At 34.9% G+C, this 26,222-nt stretch overlaps 1 protein-coding gene across 5 annotated transcripts in view; it reads right to left on the bottom strand.

The window, feature by feature from the left end:
• LOC150098221 (N6-Methyl-AMP deaminase-like) overlaps positions 1–26,222 on the bottom strand; it is a 129,776-nt gene that overhangs the window by 46,666 nt on the left and 56,888 nt on the right. For 4 of the 5 annotated variants that reach the window (XM_090406091.1, XM_090406094.1, XM_090406095.1 and 1 more), the window contains exons 3-4: positions 18,308–18,368; positions 10,753–11,040 (exon numbers count right to left, since the gene is read on the bottom strand). In XM_090406091.1, coding sequence (XP_090262217.1) covers positions 10,753–11,040; positions 18,308–18,368 — 349 coding nt within the window. The remainder of the gene's footprint in view (positions 1–10,752; positions 11,041–18,307; positions 18,369–26,222) is intronic. The other variant, XM_090406096.1, reaches the window with a different exon arrangement.

Raw genomic sequence — 26,222 nt, 5'->3', positions numbered from 1 at the left:
CATTAGACAAAAGAGCTGCCCGGTTCCAGATGTCGCCAGAGAGCTTCCCGCTTCCAGCAGCTATAGAGACAGAGCTTCTAGGCCACAGACAGGGCTTCAAATTGCCGAAAGGAGAAGTTCCAATCGCCGGAGAAAAGTTTTCAGTCCAGAGAGAGGGATCCTGGTGAGACAGTTGGCGGCAGTTCGAGTTAGTGGAAGTAGCAATTCGAGCTATTTCGAGATGGCAGACCAGACAAATGTGGCAGTCGTCAAGGCATTTTCGGCGAGCCCAAGCAGAGGAGAAAAGGCGAGGCAAATTATCCTAAGCACCTTCACTTGGAAGTTTTTCTTTTTGCCATGGGAAAGCAACCTTTTGCCAGAGATGTACGAGTTTACAGCCCACTATTTTTCCGATGAGATACTACTGAAGCCAAATTTCCTGAAGGAAGCGCGAGATCTGAGATGAAAGAATTGCCATAGAACTTTTAGTGAAAGACTTTTGACTGAATGTGCGATACAGAGCCTTTGTAAGTTACACACTTTTGTATTTTCCCTCTTATAGTTGTTATAGAAAGATGCTTAAGATTTTTGTTTAATAGTGATAAGAAGAGGCCTTAAGAGAGTCAATTGGCATGTTGGAAATTGATATCAAATTTGTAAAAATAACTAACCTCTTTGCAAGTAAACTAGGAGTTTAATAAGTTGAATTTATAAGCAGAGAGTTAATAGGTTTTTGAGTTAAAGAGATTAATTAATGTTGAAGTAAAAAGGTTCTAATTTGTGCTAAAGAATTTTTATAGATGGATAGAGAAAGCAATCTCCCTATTGTTTAATTCATGTATATTTCATAGTAATATAAATAAAATGTGTTTTGATTTTTTTGTTAAAGGAGTGCTGCTGATTGTTTATTTTTACAACTGCACTGTTCCTAAATAAATCAGACTTGTGAGTGGGAAACTAAGTGAGATAGCTGAAGCGTAAAGTTAAGTAAAAGAATTGACCACGACTGTTTGTGTAAAGTTTTATTGAAGGAATTTGTGTTTGAGAGAGAGAGAAATCTGCTGGCCGTATTATTGAGTTTTATGCTAATTAAATGATATTAGTGGCGCAGTCTAAATTAAATAAATTTTCTAGTATCTTAGGCATAAGACTCGTAGTGCGAAAGGTAGATAAAAATAGTATGTAATAATATAAGCAAGAAAGATTCAGAGAGAGAAAGTGCGCACAGCTAATTATAATAAAGCATAAAGTTATTACATATATAAAAAAATAAACCAAGAGATAATACAAATAATATTGGAAAACAACACTCTTTATTACACTTGTATGGGAGTGTCTGTGTAAGCATTGTTGTGTGGGGGAGGAGATGAGCACTAGACACAATGACATCATACAAATACTGTGTGGTTCTATATGGGATTCTTCTGCTATTACACCGCAATACTCCACGATGACCTCAGTCAGAATTAACCAGGGGACTCGCTACTTTCACTGTGTATTTGGAGGGGTCATTGGTGAGGAAAAGATCTAGGGTGTTTGGGGAGTGGTTTGGGTTATATGGTATTCTGATTGGCATCTGAACAAGTTGTGTAAGGTTGTTAGTGATGGCAAATGTTTCAGTATCTCTGCCTGCAAGATCTGTACAACTGAAGGAGGAAAGCCAGCTAGTGTTGTGGACATTAAAATCTCCTAAGAGGATAATTTCGCTGTTGGGAAAGTGGGATGGAGAAAGTCAATTTTTAAGAAGAGGAAATTAGAGTTCAGAGTGGTTAGTTGTGTTTGGGGAGCGATAGAGACAGCAAATGAATTTGACTGAGTAGGGAAGGGATATTTTCAACCAAAAAAGGTCAAAGTTGGGTGATTCTAGATTGGGTGCTCTCTGGCAAGGTATGTCAGACCAGATGTATCGCAGACACCACCCTTGGGACAAAAGTTGTTAAAGAGCGAGTAGTTTGGAAGGTTGAGATAAATAGTGCTGGGGCAGGGGAGGTGAGATTTGAGTTTCTGCCAGAAAGAGTAGGTGGGGTTTGGTAGACTGAAGGTGGTAGTGGACACTATTAAGGTTGGAGTTAAGGCCATGGATGTTGGTGAAGTGGATATGTAGGGTTTTGTGAGTCATATGTTTGATCGCAAGGGTCTTGCACATTTCCTATGCAGTGCATGCATACTGGTCTCCACGGTGGCTGCTAGTGGTATCACTTGGTTTCTGCACCAGTTTAACTTGTCTGTAGTCAATGATCCAACTGTTGTCACCATTTTGACATTTTTCTTCGAGTTGTCTTCAAAGCTGGCGTCTTTGTTCCCTTTGTGCAAATGATAAATCTGATTGAGCACGTATGCCTGATTGGGGACAAGTGTCTTTGAACTTGTTGTTGATCGCTGTTATCAGTTTTGATATGCTTGTCGACGTGTCGCAAGTCGCTTTTACTAAACATGAAAAGTTCATTCCATCCTTTCTTTTATTTATAGGCCCGAAACGATTGCACCTGATGATATTCTTAAAATCGATGTTGCATTCTTCAGCTAGTTTGTTGATGTCCTCTTTTAATGATGTTCCGTTTTCCGTAAATAAAGATATGATGGGTCTTTAGGAATTGTGTGATCAGGAGGGGGCTCTTCCTTCATGAGCCTGACTCCCTGGAGGAGCATGCATAATAATAATAATATCTTCTTTAGTGCTGATAAGGCATCCACAGCTTTTATGTAAGAAAAAAAAATGACCAGCATCCATGTCACTGAGTAAAATAAACTCCACTGTGGCTTATATTTACAGGATATACTTTTCATATACTCATATTTGTATAGCGAAACAGGACATATGATAGTTTTTCTCCTTGCTATAACAATGTTAGGCAGCTATAACTAAAATCCTATCTTCTCCCAAAGCATCTATCTTTCTTCAGATAAGTATTATATCAGCAAATAGCGTATTAATTATACTATACCTGACAAGCAATTATATTATTAATTCTTTATCGAAGCATAAGCAAACAAAGTGAGCATATGAAGAATCAACTAGTATGAAGTCTACCTTGTCTACATGGATAACTCATCCTTGTCATTACATTTTGTCAACCTGGTTGGCCAAGTCATTAGTGATATGTTCTTCTACCAACAGGTTGCAGGTTCAAATTGCATCCTGGACATGGATGTTTGTGATCATCTTAAAGTGGGAGATGAATTTCATCACCTGGAGTGAGACTACTACTCAGCTTATTTGAGGACCGAAGTGGCTTGAAAAAGGTCCATGTTTGGTCATGAAAATATTCTTTCATGGATGAAAGCCACAAAAAAAAATAAAATAAAACCTTCAGGATAATCTTTTTCTGGAAGATTTCAGATAATAAATGAAATATCCGAGATGTCGTACCAGAGTTCTTTGATGTTGCTAGAGGACTCACATTATTCACAATCATTCAAATACTGCACCACCAAAAAAAATACCTTCATTCTACTAGAGTGCTAGAAAAGTTTACTACTGTTTTCAAAGGGGAAGCACTTTCTTTTCCTTACATAGAAATGGGCAGAAATAAAAATCATATGAGATCACCCAGAACATAAAGTGAAATATCATTTCAATGTCTATGGCTTAAAACTGCCAAAGCAAAAAGCAATATTAACAGGTGAAAACTATCATTATGAAAGCCTTGCCAGATGTCACTACTAAGAAATTCAAATTACTTCTGGGAACTTCCATGAACCTGCTTTTTGACTTGTGCCATCTGAAACCTCACCCTTTGCATATGCATCCTCCTCAGCATACCAGCCAGTTTGCAGTGGGGCCTCCAATACAAAAGAAAATTGTACTAGAACAGATACAGATATGCAGGAGAGGCTCATGGTACAACATCCTGCCTATTCCAATTAAGCTACATAATTCCAAATGAGAGTCATATTTTTTTTTTTTCTACAACATCCCATACTTCAAAACACACATCTCACCTGTCTGGAAATAACACAGTTATCACACATGCTCTGGAGTGCCTCTATCATTTGCCTATACTTCTCTTCATTTGCACTAAGGCCATCACATATAGCTTTTACCTTTGATGCACAAGAGATGACATCCACCAATCGCCATGTTGGAGAAACATCTCGTGGGCCTTATGCAGGAAACTACAAAGCAGGCTTTTTCTTGAATATTACTGCCACAGGAAAAGAGGAACAATAACTCACTTCAATAAAGAATGAAACTCTACTGTACCCTTCTATGGAATGGAGGACAATGAAAATAGTGATCCAGAACTATAATATCTCCTCTGTTCTAATTGATGTTTTTTATAATCCTTTTCTTTGTAAAAAATATTTTGTAAAAATGGAAATTGCAGTTTTTTTGTTTGTATTTGTCCATATGTATAGTTTTTTTTACCAATTCTTATACTTATATATATATATATATATATATAAGAATATTTTTTAAGTACACCGTACATTGAACAAACCAACATACTAAAACCACATCTGCAGATTAATTTATTACAAATATTGATGATTTTCACTATCATAATATGTAATGACAAGGAAATGAAAGTAACCCTCACAGCGCATAATATGCACAAGCCTGTGGTGTAAAATTAAAATCTGGAAAAGCTGCTGACTTGTGGACAGGCAAATGGAAAAACAAATGGACATCTCCAAGAACTTATTGCAGGAGGACACTCTCCACTACTCTGCTACACACCTCACTGTCTCACTTACTGCTTAACTCTCCAACTACAAACAACAATGATACTACCATCAATGGCAACAGTGTATTTTGTCTGTGAATGCTCGTAACCAATTTTCTGTAAGTGGGATGAAAAACCCTGCTACTTCCGTTTGAAAAAGCACATGTAAAGACTTCTCTCATCATGAAGATGTTGCAATTGCAACATCTTCATGATGAATTGAATTGCAGGTCTTTTCCAATCAAAGGGTGCAATGTTCCCTTTTTCTTCCAATTGTGCTATATAGGAAGTACTTATATAATGGACTAGTACCATATTTAAAAAATGAATAATGATTCTAAAATTGACTTTGTTTTCTTCAAGAATGTAATTAATACACTGAACAATCAACGTGTGCATAAACTCTTTGCCTGAATGGAGAGAAATCCCTGTAATGTAATGCAGGCTGAATTTTGTATATGAGATTGTTATTTTTAATAAAAATAATAAATCCAATTTGAATGAACACACAATCATCCTTTCATCATAATCACCTCATTATTAAGCATATCTGCAACATTCACATTTGCATAACTTAGTTGCTTGTATGCATCTCGCCATTTCTTCCATCATGATCTAGTTTCCCTGACTATCTGTATTAGGTTTCATATCAATAAATAATTTCTCCAGACTCCTGATACCAAATGCATATTTGGTATCAGGAGTCTGGCAATATTTTTTGAGTAAAGTGCAAGCAGTTCCTCTTACATAAATCTATTCTTCACTCAAACTCACTCTATACATTCAAAAACTCACAGCCATTTCTTCTACAAAACTTATGCATTGAATCATTTGCCACCTTAGCCCTTCTTAATTCAATACTAACATACTTTGCTAGCAGACCAACGATTTTCATTTTCTCACTCTTTACTCTTGCTTTTTCTGGCAATCCTATCATATCCTCTTTCATACTATACTTATCACTGGTTAAAATGTTTGTATCTACAAGAACTACCATCTCTTTTCTTTTGTTTTTCAATTGCATTCATTAAATTTTTAATTTCAGCACTGGGAAACTTTGAAACAGTAATAAAGTCATTAATGGCATCTTTTGTAACAGAATCACACCAAATAACATCCTTTTTTTTATTCTGATATTTTTATATTATCTTATTATAAAGACGACGAATTGTCACTCTGTTTATATGTACTAGACTGTCAAAGTTTGTTTAACATCTTTCACATGTAATTAATTTTTCTAGTTTTTTTTTAATTATTTTTTTTTTTATACAAGTCATGTTCCCTGAATGTAAGTCAATTCTCATTCAGATATGCAGTCTCCTTACTCGAAGATAAATGAAGATAAACTGATTTTTGTTATATAATAATATCTTACCGGATTTAGTGCTTTGTTGTTTCTCCCTTTGCTGCTTAACTTTCTTGTCCTTCCTATGCCTCTCCAACTGCTTCTCATCTTTTTCTAATTTCTGTGTTGTCATCTATCTAAGAATTTATTTTAGTCTTCCGATTTTGAAAGTTAGTTCATTTTCAATATCCTCATTAGTTTTAGTACTGGTATGTTTCTGTTCACTTGAGCAAGTTTGTTTGTTCTCAACTTCATTACTTAGACTAGCATTCCTCTTTATTGCTGTTCTACTGTTCTTGGGCATTTTTTGAGTAATTTTATGGCATTAGTTTAATAGTGCAATACTTCAACAAACATCAAGAAATATACCAAATGTAATAAAAACATGTAAATCAGCAGTAATATACTAGAAAACACTAATTACACAGTCCAACACAATTTTTGCTGACTTTTATATGAGACTTGTTTTTTACTAATTTGGGTGCACTGATTTCAAATATCAAACCCATTTTTCTCTATCACATCAGGTTTTTCCTCTATGGCATTTTCTTTTTGCTAATTTGTAAGTTTTTGATAGTTTTAAGGAGGCAGTACTATTTAGAGGATCAAAAAAATCGATTTTTTAATATTATTTTCTGAAAGTATGTACTTTTAAAAATCTGTTCCTAACTTTTTAACATGAAATTCGAAAAATTCCCGAAGATATAGCCTATTATTTAAAGTGGTGCATAGATCAGAATCGGAGCACTCACCGCTCTCGCTTGTTAGTAAATGAATAAATGCGTAAGAACCTGCAACGGCACGTACTGGCGCTTTGAATGCGAGAGAGGCCGATAATTAGATACATAACTACTTAACAATATTCATTAAAAATTACAAGAATATTTATTAAAAAATAACAATTTTACTTACACGAGTTTCAGGGAATGTTTTAGGCAGTTGTCATCGCCTACTTTTCATCACCTAAATGTATTAGGTCGGTTATCGGCCTCTCTCGCATTCAAAGTGCCAGTACGTGCCGTTGCAGGTGCTTACGCATTTATTCGTTTACTAACAAGCATGAGCGGTGCGCGCTCCGATTCTGATCTGCGCACCGCTTTGAATAATAGGCTATATCTTCGGGAATTTTTCGAATGTCTTGATAAAAAGTTAGGAACAGATTTTTAAAAGTACATACTTTCAGAAAATAATATTAAAAAATCGATTTTTTTGATCCTCTAAATAGTATTGCCTCCTTAAAACTATGAAAAACTTACAAATTAGCAAAAAGAAAATGCCACAGAGGAAAAACCTGACGTGATAGAGAAAAATGGGTTTGATATTTGAAATCAGAGCACCCAAATTAGTAAAAAACAAGTGTCAGATCATAATCAGCAGAAAAAAAAATTTTTTTTTGTTGGCCAGTGTTATTATAAGAAGAAAAAAAAATGGATAAAAAAGTGACCTATGTCAGAGGAGAATTGAATAAACCGATCTTTCAGCAAACAGCTTAGAACTCAATGACAGAGAATGAAAATAACCAAATGTTTGCTGTTTCTAGACTAGCTGACTGAACAGGCAGTAGGGTTTTTCATTCTACAAAATGGCAAACTGGTCAGAAGAATGCACACTGTTTATAGACATAATACACGGGACTCACAGCCTTAGTTGCTTCAGCCATAAATCAAAAGCAAGCAACCAATCGACTGCATCATCACCGCCTGCATCATATAGTGCAAGATGCATATGGTAAACCATTCTGCACCATAAGGATAATAGATACTAAAGCAGAAAGCTGGAGCCATTTGCTCCAATGACAACAATATTCCAAAAAAAAAAAAAAAAAATTAAATATCTTAAAACAGTTTCACTAGTAATGTTATATTCCTACAAAAATAAAAAGGTTAATATTCCATCCTCATCCTAATAATATGCAGACCACTACAAAACAGTATAAAGTCCTTTACATCAAGGGGATATTTGAAAGAATACAAAAAATAATAAATACCAACCACTTTTAAACCAATATTCTAATTGTCCTCATGTATTCACTTTCCTAAAGACAAAATCCATTCATTATGAATACCAGGACGATGCACCACATGTAAAATTATATATATGGACATTCTGGCAGATGTGTTAAACAAAGCTTTAGAAGAATACCAAAATTATATATTTATGAATCAATATAGAAAGCAGATTAACAGACAATGTGATTGACACTCTTTGTGTATATAGAGAAATCAAACCTAAAAAAAGATTCTGGGATTATAAGCACGTCTTACAAAAATTCTTATAATTTAAATACATTTGATTGCAAAAAATTATGAAAGATTTGGGAGACTGTTATCAGCTTCCAAAAATAAACACAAAATCCACCACTCAGACAGTGGAATCAGGACATCATAACCCAAAAATGAAATTATATCAGTGTTATTCAATTCCATGTTGTGTAGTGTTTCATAGCAATTGCATTGATTGCCATAATCTTGATAATGACTTAGTAACTAGAGGCAAAATATTGGTAAAAAGTATTCTCTTATTTTACCTGTTGTGATATGATAAACAGGAAAATCTTTAAAGCAACAGACAACTAACACATAATTCTATATACATCTATACACCTCTGCTGAGTATCTAGCTAAAATGTTGACAGCTGCAAATTATTATTATTATTATTATTAAACAAAACCTCATGGAGTCAAAGACTCATCTAGGAGGTCCTTTTATCTCACAAACATCTCATCATACCGTGTCTTAAACACATTCAAACTTCTTGCAGACACCACACTCTCAGGCAAGGCATTCCAATCACTCACAACTCTGCACGAAAAAAACCTGTCTCTCACTCTCCTAGTCACACCCTCTTTATACAGATTCCAGGGATGACCTCTGGTTCTCCCCTGATCTCCCACTATTCTCTGTAGAACTTCTCCACCATTGATCCTATAACAACCCCTTACCAACTTGTAGGTCTCTATCATATCTCCCCTCTTCCTTCTCTCCACTAGACTCTGCAAATTACATCTTCTCAATCTTTCCTCATATTCAACATTCCAGAGGTCAAAAACTACCTTAGTCAGTCGCCTTTGAACCTTTTCCAACATCTCTTCATCCTTCTGAAAACCCGGTGACCAAATCTGGGCACAATAGTCCATGTGTGGCCTAATCAAAGCCTTATACAATGGAACAAGAATCTCCCTACTTCTACACATCAGTGTCCTCTGCATCATTCCCAGAAGTCTTTGTGTTGTCTTCACAATTTTGGCGATGTGTCCCCTAAATTTTAGATCCTTATCCACTATCACCCCCAGATCTCTTATTTCCTCTACTTCCAACAATATATTCTCACCAAGCATAAATTCTGCATCCCATCTTTGTTTTCCAAATTTTAAAACCTTACATTTTGCAACATTGAACTCACATCCCCATTTGCTTGCCCAATCACTCAATTTATTCAGGTCTTCTTGCAAGGCTACAACATCTTCATTACTCTTTATGGTTCGTCCCAACTTTGCATCATCTGCAAACAACTGAATATCTCCATCCAAATCTTCACAAATATCATTAATATACAAGTTAAATAGTAATGGCCCTAAAACAGACCCCCGAGGCACTCCACTAGTGACTTTCCTTTTCCTGGATATCGCACCCCCATACACAACTTGTTGATACCTATCAGATAGCCAGTCTCCAATCCAATGCACTAATCTAATATCCAACCCCATCTGCTCTAGTTTGACTGTCAACTTATCATGAGGTACTCTCTCAAAAGCTTTTGCGAAATGTCATAGCAAATTATCCTTTCGGAGGAGTGCAGACAGCTCTGTCTGGCAGATATGTTCAGAATCTGCTTAAGAATGAATACATCTTCATTTGATGAGTTGTGAGAGGAAAAAATGTCAAGAATGATGTTATTTTATTTTTGAGTGGCTATAGCCTCTCCTGTTGTGGATGATAGACTATTGTGTAAGTTGTGCAGTTGGTTATATTTACAGGAAATATCGCATTTTGGATCTGGTGGAGAGAGTTGTTAGGATTAGTACTTTAACAGTGTGACAGGCCCAGATGACTGAAACAGTATGTACAATATCAGCCATATGAACAATAAAATTATCTATATGCTGTTCCATTTACCTAGCTTTTTTTAAGAGGCTGTGCAGTTATGTCCAGCATATATTACAACCTGAAGTGTTGCTGAGGTGGATGCCCAGAAATACTTTTGCTCTTCATTTGACATGCATCTGATTGGAGAGTAAGCTTTGTTTCTCCACCTTCATGTGCACAGGCCAATGGCATCTCCAGATTTTAATTCTGAATCAAAGGCATGTAAATATATATAATCTATGTCTATGTACATGATATGGTTTTCATCTCTTCAAACTATCAACATATGTGGAAACACATATGTTGATAGTTTGATTTTCAGATGTGGTTCATTTGGAGAGCAAAGTACTGCATACTATTTGCAAAAAGGCTCAATGATAACATGCACACTGTCCAGAGAGGAGGACATCCTTGATTCATCCTTCAGAGTAAGGGGGGAGAGGGAGTGTTTCTTTGGTGGCAAAAATGACAAATGTATTTTCCCAAAAATATATAATACTGGCGACAGTGATCATTTGTGTTTGAGAGCAGTGTTTTGGAAAAAGATTAAGGTTTTACTTTTAGCTGTAATATTAGCATAAGAGATAATATATTATACAGATAAACAAGATTTCAAGGTAAGCAATGCAAGAATAAATGCTACTTTAAAAATAGTACAATATACTGAGTACTTACAGATGGATTTCCACTTAAATCAACACCAACCACCACCTCTGTAGAAATCATTTCTTCTGCTAATTTCACAATTTCTTCACTTACTAACACATCATTTCTTCTGTCAACAGAAAGCAACAAACGGACAGTAATATCAGGTACTTTGATTTTACATGCGTGAACTGCTGCTATCAGTGAATGAACATAACTGCGCCTGGACATCACTCCAGGTACCTCCCTTGGAGTACTTCTGAGTTCTAGATATCGAACTCCATCAGACCGAAAATCTTCAATAACATTACACGTGGCCTGTAGTGTACATTACCAAACATTTATAAATATCATAATTTGTTTTAACTGTGGTCTTAATTTTAATTGCATATATTATAAAACTTTTTTTATGTGACTCTCATGCACTAAAGGTTGTGAACCTAAAGTACCATAGTTAGCTAAGATTTTTTTTTAATTTTATTATTTTTAATATTTTTTAAATTTATTTTTTACATAATCAAAAAATCTTGGTCTAGAGATCAAACGTGGAACTTTTTCAAGCTACTTTAGGCCTCCAATAAGCTGGGTAGTGGTCTCACCAGGCAGTGAAATTTGTTTCTCTCATTAACAAATTTAAAAACAAAGACATCCACACAACATCCATGTCATGTCTGTGTGGAATTTGAACCCACAACCCACTGATTAGTTAACAGAGATGCTATCCACTCAGTCAACCAGGCTGGCAGATAGATAATCTTGAGATGAACTCTTGAAATTCACAATTATAAGAATTCCAATTCTCTCTCTCTCTCTCTTTAAAAATAATTTATTCACTCATCTATAGAAGAATCTTGTTCATTTGTAACTTTGCCATTCATTCATTTGTGATTAAGTTTTGAGACTATTTTGCAGATTCCATTGACTGCTTAAAATAATTACAGTTAGCCAAAAAAAGCATAGTCTAAGCTGAAGTTGATTTGGATTATGGCTACCATATCTCTCAAAGGCATAAAATCTCTTCAGCTGGAAATATGAAATAGTCAACACTGGTAGTATCTCAACACAAAAATTTTCATGTCCAAAGAATAAATTCTGCTGCTGAAATTGGAGGTATCAGGAATAATAATAATAATAATAATAATAATAATAATAAATATTTTAAGCATTTTTATTTAGATATTTTATTGCTAGAGAATAATTATTGAAGTCTACAATTTGAATACAGAATATGTAAATAATGAACATATGCATATGAAAGTAAATAAAGAATACAGATTTTTCTACTGAAAAGAATAAAACCATGGAGATCCAGATGCACAATTTCAAGAAAACATGATTGGCTGATTGATTCAGGGAAGAAGCTATGTGGTTATCTCTAGCCTGCAGAGCCAGTTTCTTTTCTTGCTCAGACTTAGCTTTCTTACAACACTTGACTCTTCTGGCCTGCTGCTTATAATTTTCATAACGGACATCATCCTTATGCACACGGTATTCCTTCCACATCACCCTTTTCTTATGAATCTCTTGCTTGATAAGATTATGCATCCATTTGTCTCCTACCCTATTTATTCTTGAACTTCTTAGGACACATTCTGATACTGCATCATTGAAGTATTTTTTAAATGCTTCCCATGCATTGTTAATATTTTTCCCATCCGGCAACTGATACCATTGTGGTGAACTCAGTATAATCTTCAGTTGGTCATAATTTCCTATTTTGCATGAGGAGAGGAGGATCTGGAAAGTTCTGCAAAGATAGGTAGAATAATCAGGAATGCGGCTGATATGCAATACTTACAGAATGATTTGAATAGGCTGGAATTGTGGGCATGGGATGTCAGTTAAATGTTAGTAAAGTCATGCACTTTAGCTTGATCAGGGATCTTGGAGTGTTAACAGATAGGAATTTGAAGTTTAGGTGCCACATAGCAAAGATTACAAATACAACTCAAAAGATAATTGCAATGCTGAAATGAACTTTGACATGTTAGGATAAGGATGTCATTTTGCCTCTTTACAAGGCCTTGATAAGACCTCACTTGGACTATTGGGTGCAGGACTGGTCTCCTGGTTTCTGTTGTGATTCTGATACAGTGGAGAGAGTGCAAAAGAGTGGTAAAAATGATATCATAATTTCAGTTGATGAAATATTTTATTTTATGGAGGGTGGGGAAAGGACGAGGGCATACTTGGAAGCAGAGAATGAATATTGCTAAAAAGGAGGAGGTGAGATTTAGATTTTTCTCTCAGAGTGGTGTGTGATTGGAATGGATTGTCATTGGATGTCAGTATGTGCAAGCAGCATGAATGAATTCAGGAACAAGTATGATAGCTGGTGCTTGTAATATGTGGCCTCCCTTGATGAGTCTCTGACTCCCTGGAGGTCTCTTTTAATAATAATACTATTATTTACGGCATCTCCATGGAGTCTGGAGACTCACTGCAGGAGACCCAAATCACCTATCATACACACAAATCTTATCATATATCTCCTTGAATCTATTCACCATCAGGGAACTCAAAGCCATCATCATGCCTGTCAAGCATTTAGGCCTAGAGTGGCCTGTTCTGGACTTAGAATCATCATTGAATCTCTTTAAAGGACGTCTTGGTTTTCTTTTTCCTAATGGTTTATAATTTAAGGCTTGCTTTGGTAATCTTTCTGTTTTCATTCTTTCAACGTGTTCCATCCATTTATGTTTATATTTTAAAATTTTTTCTATTACTGATTCCTGGTTTAATTCTTTCATAATTTCTTTGTTTCTTTTGTGATCAAATAGAATATACTTTGCAGTTTCTCATAAACTTCATTTCACTTCATAAACTGTTATTAATCTTTGTCTTTATGCTTTATTGCTCAGATTTCACTTCCATACAATAGGACTGGTAGGGCTAATGTATTGTATACTTTTATTCTGGTTTGTTATTGTACTAGGTTTGGTTTAAATATAGAGTTAATTAATTACACCTGTTATTTTTAAATATTTTGCAATTTTTAGATTTATATCTTTTTCATTTTCACATGTAATCATACATTCTAGGTAGTTAAATGAATTCACCTGTTTTAAAATCTTATCTGTTATTATTTTAGTTCTTACTGGATCTTGTCCTTTAAAGGCCATTGTTTTGGATTTTTCTGTTGGTATAATCTTTGGCTATCTCATTTAGATTTAAAATATCTTTCTGTAAGTTATCTTCAGAATTTGTAATTATTACTTGGTCATCGGCAAAAAGGAGAGTGTTTAAGTTCACAGTAGGAGAAAGTTTAATACCTTGATGGAAATTTTTATTCCATTTAGATAAATATTAAAGAGTTACTGAAAGGGACATCCCTGTCGGACTCCTTGGTTTATCTCCCTCGTATATGATAGCTCATGATTTCATCTTATTTGTATTTGATTATTTTCATATATACTTATGATAGCTTTTAGAATATTATTTTGTATTTGTCTTTCTTTTAATATGTTAAATAAAATGCTTCTTTTAACTTTGTCAAATGCTTTGTGTTTCTAAATTGTATTCTCTTCTTTTCTCTATTATTAATTTTAGGCCAAAGGCTGGATCTATACATGATCATCCTTTACTAAATCCATTCTGTACTTCTAAAATAATGTTTTCAGAATATTTTATTAGTTTGTTATTTAAAATTCTGCTATATATTTTGTAACAGGAATTTAGTATACTTATACCTCTATAGTTTTTAGGGTAATCTCTACTACCTTTTTTTTAAAGATAGGGATCACGATTGCTTTTTTCCATTTTAATGGGGGGGGGGGGTTACTAGTTGAATAGATTTTATTTTAAAATTATAGGAGTCTTTCTTTAAACCTTATTCCTGCATATTTATATAATTTTGAACCTAACTTATCTTCTCCAGGTTTCCATTTCTTGTTTCTTTCAGGCTGATTTCTAATTCTTCTTTAGTTATTTCCTTGTCATTTTCATTAAATGTTTGCCAGTTATCTTTTTTGAAATATTTATCTGTCCACAATTCTGTATAGAAATTCTTCTAATTTCAATACGGTGTTTAATTTTGTTTTCTTTAGTATCTGTACTTAAGTGTTTCAAACTCTTATATACACTGGGTCTTATTTTATATAAATCATGTTCTAAATCAGAATGAAATTTTTTCCATGATTCTCTGTCTTTTTCTGACTTCTCTTTCAGCTATGGCTCTTATTCTTTTACATTCTATTTCATCTTCTAATATTTTACTGCTTAACCATTTATGAAAGGCTTCTTTTTTCATTTTGATTATTTCATTGATTGTATCATTCGATATCATCGGTTTTTTCTTTTTGATTTTTTTGGTCTTTATTAAGCTTTCATTTGCTGCTGTATTTAGTATCATTTTTATATTAAGCCATTCTATTTCTATTTCTTCATTTTGTTTTATTTTATCTACGTATTGGTTAATTTCATTAATAACCTTTGTATATTTGTGTCATTTAATAATCTAGTTTTATAAACAAATCTTTAACCTGGCGTTAGTAAGGTTAAAATCTTTGGTGTCACAGACCCCAAAGATTTTAAATTGACTAACTTTTTAACAACGCATGGCAGTGAGTCATGCCTCAGTATAGCTTACACTCCCGTAATGCTACTCGACACCATAGATGACAAGCTGTTGCACGCAAGCAAGTTTAGTGTGCAGAGATGTAAAGTGTGCTAGAGTCCACCAGACTCCACCTTACCAAAAGTGTGACTATATTTACTTCCAAAACGTAAGTTGTTTTCATGTATATTCTACTAAAATATTATCGTTACTGCTTTGTCATCTATATTTTTACATACCAACTATAAGCAAATACGTTTTCGTAAATATTTAGAGGGTATTTTGAAAATAATATATTTTTTTTACCAGATGAGTTACGAGCAAGAAGACAGAGGTTATGTCAACTTATACATGACACTTTGACAGACGAGGAGCCATTTAGCGGAGTGATAATAGTGAAATTGATTTAGAATTAGTTAGTAACCATGAGTCTGATACAGAATAAGACTGTGAGGAAGAATCTTAAACAGTATGTAATCTAATATTGATTAAAAAGATATGGATTTCTATAATACACTACATTATTTGGGTGAGTCTGTGGGACCTCACCTTATCACTTTTGTTACATTTTCTCACCTCACCGGGTTAAATTTTCTTTCTGTTCTTGTTATTTGTAGCCATTTAGGAGGTAATCTTAATTTAACTTTAACAAGGAAGTGGTCACTACTTATTTCATATCCTCTGTGAACTCTAACATTTAAAGAGAATTTTGATGTCTTTTCATTTAAGATAAAATAATCTAATATTGATTTTCATCCTCTTGCTGCCCAAGTATATTTATGTATGTCTTTATGGTTATAGAAAGAATTTGTTATTTTAAGGTTATAAACTACAAAGTTGATCAATTTTTTACCATTCCTGTATTATTAATTTTCATGTTTCCAATTCTTGTATGTAAGCCTCCTAGTAATATTAAATAATCATTTTTATTTATTTTATTATACATATTGATCCCTAGCCACTAGAGGGCCACATGGTGTGTAGTGTTTATAGAGAGCTCCTGAACAGATAAGTATTATTTTAAGTAATAATTGGTAAATTTGCTTGAATCTTACGTAGTATTATTCACTTTTCGTATCTTAGCATGTCTGGGTGATTTTTGTGTGTTTTCTGAGCTGTTTCAATTAGTAACTTGATAGATACGATTATTTGTGCACATGGAGGCGCCGATAAGGAGGAATACAATGGCGTCCAGGTTGCCATCTTTGTCTAAAAATTTTAATTTAAAGGATTTTATTCAGTGCACCGTTTGTGAAATGTATGCTTTGAGGAGAGTGGTTGGAGTCTGGTTAGACAAGAATAGTGGAGTGAATGTGTGCAGAAAGTGTAAGGAATGTGAGGATTTAAAGAGTGTTTCAGGTAGTGAGAGTGATATCGTTGTTGAAAGTGAGAATGTAAAAATAGTGATATGCGAGGTATGAATAGTGATATTTGCAAGGTAGCACCAGATAGCTGTGAAAGTGGCGTTCAACGTGAGAATGAAGATTTCCATTCCAGGGGCATTTTCCATAGATTCATTCTGATTACCTTTCTCTGTCGGCTTAAAAGTAGAATAATGTTCTCCATGTAAGGTGACTAGCCTGAGATGGATAGTCCAGTGGTAGGGCTACTACCTTAAGGGTTTCTGAACTAGCCTTCTTCCAAATTTAAATCCATAGGAGGAATAGGGTATATTGAAGGGAAAAGAGTAGATTATAGTAGAATAGAGTAGAATTATAGTACAAGTTTATAGAGGGGACATAGATATAGGCCAGAAATGGAAAGACCACATGGCCCTTGAGTAACTCTAATAGCATAAGGGTCATAAAATAAGAAGAGTTGGCTGATAAGGCCTTAGAGAAAAGATTAAAGTGAGTGGATCTTCCTCAAAGTAGAGGAAGAAGAGGATAGATCCAGCTAGGGGACCATGGGGAATGCCACTCCCCTAACAATCAAGATGATTGCCCCTTACGGTAGAACTCACAACCAATTCTGACAATCTATTCCACTCACAAATCTGGTCCGCACACCCCTACTAACCACATTCTTACACGATTTTCATGGATGGCCTCTAGTTCCCTGACTATCTGTCATATATTGAAAAATTTTGCCTGCATCAATTTTATAAAACCTCTTTAATATCTTAAAAGTTTATATCATGTTCCCCCTTTTCTGCCTAGCAACTAAACTTTGTAACCTACAAACCTTCAACCTATCCTCGTGGGGAGTATTGTACAGACCTGTCACCATCTTGGTCACTCATCTCTGAATCTTTTTGATCACCTCCTGGTTCCCAAGAAACCCAGGCGAAGAAAATTACATGAGTCAGCCAGGATAATGTGTCCTCAGTAGGCATCCTCCCACAATGAGTCTTCGGACCCCTTGGAGGTGTCACGAATAATAATAATACTTTATAAAGCTTCTTATCATCCCAGATGGATTCAAATATGGGTTTTTGAAACCAAAGAGCAATATTAAGGTTTGGCATGCATAAAAAGTGCTAAAATATTTATTTTTTTTTGAAAAATGAAAATAAAGAGAAATGGACTGTCAGCAACCATAGTGATTGTATCCAGTGTACTTATTTTATTTATTAGTATTTTTTTATTATTGAAATAAAATAATATTTATTTCATTTGTCACCTAAGGACTTTCAGATAGCTTTGCAGATTGCAAAGCAGAAATGCTACTCAACCAGCCAAACATAATGAACTATGAATAGCTCCATAAATGCAGATTCACTAAAATCCTCAATGCATGATAATAATAAAGTTTTAAGGTTGGATTTAATTAAAACAGTATATCTGCTAAAATAATCCATATGCTGCTGCTGAACTGGCATTTATATAATTGTTGATTATTTCCAACTGCATTCATTGTCATCAGTGTGCAATAAAAGGATACTTGCTTGCCTTACTCATAATAAGCAACAACGTTAGAAAACTCAAATACTAACATGAAGTTTTATGAAGATTTTGGTAATTACCTGCTTTATACAGTGTGAGATAAAATGCCAAACTGATATTAAAGTATATAATTAAAAGTGCTTACCTCAAATATTAATTCAGGAGTACTGATAACTTCATGAATGATCTTAAACACATCAAAGCAGCTGGTAATTAAAATTTATAATTATTATGCATAATAGATATTTCAAGAATTCAAATATATATCAGTATCAATTAATTCTGTTCAGTGAATTTAAAAACCTAGGAAGACAATAAAATTTTAATTCCAAATAACAAAAGACAAGATTTTGGTAATGTGACTGAAAACCAACTTCTAAATTAAATCTGGCATAGTCACTGATTACTTCAACTTTAAAATTTTGTGTTACATCATAGTTTGGAAAGAAACAACAATAACAGCTTCTCAGAAATTCTTGCCAAAAGAAAAAAAAAAAGCATTAGTTACTAAATGTTGGCAGAACTAGAGGAGAAATAAGTTGCCTTCTTGTAGTTTAATGTTGCTGTGCATGTAAGGTATCAGTCACAGATGGCATGCAGGTGAAAATAGTTGTATGTTCCCAGGGGCAAATGCTGGTCTTGAAATTCATGCTTTCTCTTGTTATCATTCAGGAAGTGAGAGGTGTGATTGAAGTCTGATTAGCGGAATAATGAATTACTGACCATTTAAAACTATATATTTAGAAATTTATGTACATTTAATCATACAAATACAACATTTATTTTACAAATGATATTCTATCTTTTTCAATTTAGCTACTTGAATACAAATTCTACCCTACAGTTCTTTATGAACTGGTCAATAACATCATCATAAAAAGTTGGTTGTAACTTAATTTTTCCAAGCAACACGCACACTTGTAAAGGCTGGCTGAAGTTCAATGGCTAGAGCTACTTTGACTGCGTATGGCCTGTGTTTAAGATGACGTGAAGGGAGCGGAAATGGCTATGCGCACGCGCATTAAATCACAGTGCTACAGCGAGGGCCTGGAAGCTCCGATAACCGAGCAAACCAAGGTAGCTTTGACTAGACGAATAAGCATTGGCCTTTGATACACAATGCAAAACTCAATTATTGCCGTGCAAGCTTAAGACGTCTCTACAAAAATAAAAGCCTAAATGGAATGCTTAAAAATGCATGCATTTATTAACAAATAAATATTACTTCTTTCTCAATTAATGAGTTTGTGCAGCAAGCATGGAGAATTTGCCCCTGTAGGAATATGTTCCTACTGTAGTTGTTTTTTCTGTGAATTTGTGAGATGGAAAGATGATGTTAAAGTGATTTGCAAAATAATATTTGTTACATTTTTAAAACAGCAAAATCACAAAACTGATCCATAACAAACAGGGAAAAAAAAAAAGCCTATAATTTCTATTTTAACTGTCATTTTAAAATCTAAAATAAAATTTTGCAACTGCATTTATGCTGAACAATGTTACAGTTGCCAGTCTGGTTGGCCAAATGGATAGTGGATCAGCTCTCCAACAAACAAGCTAGGTTCAAATCCTACTATGAGCATGGATGCTTATGAATGCTTTTAGGTTGCAGATGAATTTCATCATCTAAAAACAATTAGCATAGGTTTCACTTTAGCAATCTACTTAAATTTTATGAAAAAAGTTACAATGTGCAGAATAAGGGAAGTCTCACATGCAGTGAGATTTCTGAATTTCAAAAAAAGGCAATTAATATATTGCCATACAGTCATAACTGGTAATTAGTTTACGGAATTAACAACGCATATAAAGTATATTAATTAAAGGTAACTTTAATGAATAACTTCTATATTTCGGCAACGTCACATTGCCATCTTCAGGAACATAAAGATATGGTATGTGCACGCAAGCACTAACACAAAGCAAATGTTTCTTGCTTTCTTCCTCATTTGCTTTGTGTTAGTGCCTGCGTGCACATACCATATCTTTATGTTCCTGAAGATGGCAATGTGACGTTGCCGAAATATAGAAGTTATTCATTAAAGTTACCTTTAATTAATATACTTTATATGCGTTGTTAATTCCGTAAACTAATTACCAGTTATGTCTGACCAACGTATAAGCCTTGCTACTAGAATCGTGATCATACAGTCAATTGTTGTGCTACAAGCTGAAGGAGATGAGGATGGAAAACAAAATAGGAGGAATAGATCAGTTCTGGATGATGCCAGCAAGATGTGCATTGGAAGCTGGAGGCAACATCCCAAAAGAGAAAGATAACCATGTGGTGCCACATGTTCTGTTCTTGGGAAGCTACTGTTCAACTTATTTGTTAATGATGTTTCAAGGATTAACAGGAAATATTTAATTGTTTGCTGATGATGTCACACTGGGGAGAGGTATAAGGAGTGATGCTGATGTCATCCCTTCAGAAAGTTTCAAAAAGAATTTTAGGTTGAATGAATGAATGAGCTACCCTTGTAATCTTAAATGCACAGCTTTGCATTTTAGTGTGCAGACTACATACTGTATTGAAAGAACTATGCTCGCAGTGATGAGATATAAATATTATTATTATCATCATACATCCTCCATGGAGTCCGAAGACTCATATCATGGAAGGTTAATTCAACTGATAAAGAATAAAGGATATTTAATGATTCCATTAAATTCAGTCTGAAAGTAGTTTTGTTGCACAATAGGATATGGGGATTGATATTTGACAGAGGCATAATGCTCAAAGGGCACACCACAAAAGATGGGATACAAGAGTATCAGTCTACACATGGACTAGCATACTAAAATTTAGGCAGTGGATTCCATTGAGGGTGAGGACACCTTGCAGAGGTTCCTGAGACAATGAACTAACACAATAAATGTAAATGGCACTGTTTTGTGTACAACCAGAAAAGGATAATGTAATAGAGACATGGATGCTGGATGAGTAGAATGTATTATGGAATGAAGGTGATTAGATGCACTGTTGGCGAGTGAGACCTCATGCAACAAGTCTGTTGACTTCCTGGTAATTTGCTAATAATATTAATGAAGTTGAAGGTTTTCCAAGGAAAAGATGTAGTTTCTTATCTAATAATTATTATTATTTGGATCATTTGGAAATGCAAATGATCCAAATTGCATTCCAAGTAGACAAGAAACTGAACAAAGTGAGGCCTAATGACTTAATATGCACTTTAAATCTTTAGGAATTCAAAAAAATTACAATGATATGTTGTTCATATTTACATAATTTACAATAGCATGTTCCTCAACAGTATGTTTTTTGCAGGGATAATCTAGATTGAAGCAGTGATATTTGGAGCTGCAAGCCTAAACATATTTAGAAAATAACTGGTGATATTGGATTCATATTTAGTAACTTACTATTTTATGAGTATTTGTTTGTTTGTTTTTAAATGTTGCTTGTGTAGTTATTTAGGAAGAAAGAGTGAAAACAAAAAACCCAGCAAAAAACCATTGCTTGTATTATACACACATTATGTCAGTTAAATAATGAGACAAATTTTAATTAGGAGCATACTGTAAACAGAGTTGGATAAAATACTATCTCGTTTTAACTGCCAGAGAGTGCTCTTTCCAAAGAGCACATGTGCACTATGATAGATCCATTAGCTATGATATGTGCACTATGATAGCTCTCACACAGACATTGTTTGAGTGAGATGGTGTTTGTGCCTTGTGACAAAAATTCAAACTAGAACCACAGGATAAAATTTCATTTTATAGTAGGCAAATCCACTTCAAAAAATTTAATGATCTTAAAATGGTGTATGGGATGACTGCCAACGAAATGCATGAGATTTTGAGTGATATGCACCATTTCAAAATGGTAGGGACTCAATAGAAGACAATCCACAAACAGGAAGGAATGTCTTGATTTGGAACAATGAAAATATGAAGAAGTTCATAAGCTCATCAACAGTGATTGCTACATCACCATTCAAACAACTGCACAGAGAGCAGGACAAAGCAAGACAAATATTATGGTTCTGAAAGGAAATGCAAACAGAAGCTCTTGAGAAACAAGTGTATCTTAATGGAGAAAGAATTGAGGAAATCAGCAAGTTTGAGTACCTGGTATCCATTATTAATGTGAAGAATTACTGTTCAGAAGATGTCAGAAGGTTAGAAATGGCTAAAACAACAATCAGAGATCTAAAATATGGAAGGATGGATCTATCTCCATGGGAACAGAGTTGAGGATTTTGGATGCAGTTGTTTTTCCAACAGCAACTTATGGATGTGAAACTTGGAATCTAAAGAAGTCAGATAAGAAACAGATATCTGCTTTTGAGATGTGGTGTTACAGAAGGCTGAGGATATGATATACTGAAAGGCATACAAATTAAAGGATGTTAGAAAAGATCAGTAGAACTTTAAGGCTCCTTAAGGATATTGACAGAAGAAAGTTAAAATATTTTGGACAAATTGAAAGGATGGAAGGGGGACTTCTCAGAACAGTAATAGAAGATAAAGTTCCTGGAAAAAGAGGAAGGGGTAGACCATCAATGAGATGGATGGATGGTGTGAATGGAGTGACTGATCTACAGAAAGTTGAGGCCTCCAGAAAAGCAAACAACAGGACTACATGGCAAGGCCTGGTGATGCACATCACCAAGCATCGGAGTGACCATACGGCATCTGTACATGCCCAGTGAACATACAGACACAGAGCAGTACCAAATGAACTAACTTACTGCATGACAATGAACCTGTACAATATGTTAAATGTGACAAAGTTTCTCACTTCCAAAACCACCACAGAGCTCAAACACCTGCCATATTCATCACATTTGGCTCCAAAGGAAATTTTTTTTGCTTCCAAATTTGAACAAGAAATTCCAAGGATGTCAGTTTGACTCAATGGGGGTCACCCAGAAGTGTGTGACTGCCAAAATCAATGCTGTACCTTTAGATGCCTACCAGCAGCTTTCAAAATTTTTTTTATAAATGATAGACATTGCATTGAGTTAAGGAGAGATTATACTATAAATAAATGATTCCACTTCCTGTATTTGCTCTTTATTTTTATATGAATTTTATCTCATTATTTAATGGGTCGAACTATGTATACTGTTCATTATGATGATCATGTGAAGCAGAATAATGCCAAGAATTCAACTTACAAGATTTTCTTTACTATATTGTGAATGAGATGTACTCACTGAGAAAGGTGAAAGATTTGTCAAAGGACAGCAAAGACTGATGAGCGCATGTGTAGAACGCGATTTTAAAAATATATGCCTGAAGTGTGTGAAGAGTAAGAAATATAACATGAAATCATATTTCTCAGGACAAAGATTAAGGAGGTTAGTGATGCTGTTAAGATGCAGTGAGGCAAAGTGAAAGAGAAGATTATTTTGGCAGGTACAAATGATCTGATAGGAAACAACTGTGGTAAGCAAAAAGAGATGAAAGAGTTGCTGCATAAGTGAATAAGAAGAGTGAGAGAGCAAAGACTGCAAGTCTGCTGCCACAATATGATAGAAATGAGTTAAGAAAAACAGCCATAGGAAGCATATGGGAAGAGATCAGAAGCTGTGTATTGATGGAACTGAATTGCATGAAACTAATGAGGTCAAGGTCTTGGATGTGATTGTGGACAGGGAGTTGAAGTTTAGAGGGCACACTGTGAAGGTAACCAAAACAGAACATCAGATTACGTGGTCATTGAAGAGCACATTAACAAGCAGAGAGAGAGAGGGAGGTTATCGTTTCCTATATATAAGGCTTTAATAAGGCTATATCTGGACTACTGTGCACAGATCTGGACTCCCAGATTCCATGGGGATGAAGAAGTTATGGAGAGGATCTACAGCAGGTTTATGAATGCTCTCTTGAGAAGAGATTGAGTCTATAGGCTTCAAAAATTAACTGATAGGCAAAAAAAGAGGAGAAATGATAGAAGCATTTAAGTTATTAAAGGGGTTTTATGGGATTGACACTGAAGACTTTTCAGTATATGGCAAGAGGGGAGAGAACAAGGGGATCACCAGTGGAAGTTGAGTAAGAGTGTGGTTAGCAAGGATTAGGACTAGAATTTTTGCTTGAAGGGTGGTGAATGGATCAAATGGTTGCCAGAGGTGTTTGTGGGTGCTTCATCAATGAATGAGTTTACAGGGAGGTATGACAGGTTATGTGAATGATGGCTAGTGTGTGAATAATGGATTTCCTGCAGTGAGTCTTGTGACTCCATGGAGATACCTGTATAATTATTATTTTGTGGATGTATGGAGTGAGTTTGATGAACAAAATGTAGTTGGTGGATTGCATATGAATGGTTGCTATGAGGGTTCTGAGAAAAATTAGGGGAGTGAACCGATGTTATCCATGGCAGAATCATATTAAAAATGAAGATATTAGAAAGGAACTCGAGACATTATTAGCATTCAAGAATGTGTCAGCAGAGCTAATCTAAGGTGGTATGGCCGCTTAAATAGAATGGGTGAGGAAAGGTATTTGTTGCTCAAGATGGCAGGAAAGATACCCAGAGGAAGAACAAGGTCTAGATTGATTGAGTTAGAATTGCCTTAGAAGAACAAAATGTTACATATGACAATATTATTATTATTATTATTAAACAAGCCCTCATGGAGTCAAAGACTCATCTGTCAGGTCCTTTTATCACACACATCTCATCATACCGTGTCTTAAACACACTCAAACTCCTTGCAGACACCACACTCTCAGGCAAGGCATTCCAATCATTCACAACTCTGCACAAAAAAAACCTGCCTCTAACTCCCCTACTCACACCCCCTTTATACAGTTTCCAGGGATGACCTCTGGTTCTCCCCTGATCTCCCACTATTCTCTGTAGAACTTCTCCACCATTGATCTTATAACAACCCCTTACCAACTTGTAGGTCTCTATCACATCTCCCCTCTTCCTTCTCTCCACTAGACTCTGCAAATTACATCTTCTCAATCTTTCCTCATATTCAACATTCCAGAGGTCAAAAACTACCTTAGTCAGTCGCCTTTGAACCCTTTCCAACATCTCTTCATCCTTCTGAAAACCCGGTGACCAAATCTGGGCAAAATAGTCCATGTGTGGCCTAATCAAAGCCTTATACAATGGAACAAGAATCTCCCTACTTCTACACATCAGTGTCCTCCGCATCATTCCCAGAAGTCTTTGTGTTGTCTTCACAATTTTGGCGATGTGTCCCCTAAATTTTAGATCCTTATTCACTATCATCCCCAGATCTCTTATTTCCTCTACTTCCAATAATATATTCTCACCAAGCATAAATTCTGCATCCTATCTTTGTTTTCCAAATTTTAAAACCTTACATTTTGCAACATTGAACTCACATCCCCATTTGCTTGCCCAATCACTCAATTTATTCAGGTCTTCTTGCAAGGCCACAACATCTTCACTACTCTTTATGGTTCGTCCCAACTTTGCATCATCTGCAAACAACTGAATATCTCCATCCAAATCTTCACAAATATCATTAATATACAAGTTAAATAGTAATGGCCCTAAAACAGACCCCCGAGGCACTCCACTAGTGACTTTCCTTTTCCTGGATATCGCACCCCCATACACAACTTGTTGATACCTATCAGATAGCCAGTCTCCAATCCAATGCACTAATCTAATATCCAACCCCATCTGATCTAGTTTGACTGTCAACTTATCATGAGGTACTCTATCAAAAGCTTTTGCGAAATCCAAGTATATTACTGTGTATCCTTCTCCTCTGTCCAAGGAAGCAGTCACTTTATTGTAATAAGTAGATTACTAAAATATGACTCCCTTTAGCAAATCCATGCTGTCCACCAAAGATTATACCATTGTTGTCAACCCAACTCTGGATCCTAGTTTTCACAAGCTTCTCCAACAACTTAACTACAACACCTGACACACAGACAGGCCTATAGTTTGATACTTAAGTATAAAGAGCTAATAAGCTTCATTTCGGCAATGAAAACGTTACTTAAATTAAGGGGATATTAAATCCCACATAGTTTTAAAATCGAATAAGAAACTCAAAGATAGGAATCAGAGAGTTTCTTGCCGAATATAGTAA

The sequence above is a fragment of the Typopeltis vanoorti genome, chromosome 16 (genome assembly GCF_054136105.1).
Source record: "Typopeltis vanoorti isolate ZY-2024b chromosome 16, IOZ_Tvanoo_1.0, whole genome shotgun sequence".
NCBI classification, from domain to species: domain Eukaryota; kingdom Metazoa; phylum Arthropoda; class Arachnida; order Uropygi; family Thelyphonidae; genus Typopeltis; species Typopeltis vanoorti.
This window is presented reverse-complemented; position numbering and strand designations above follow the sequence as displayed.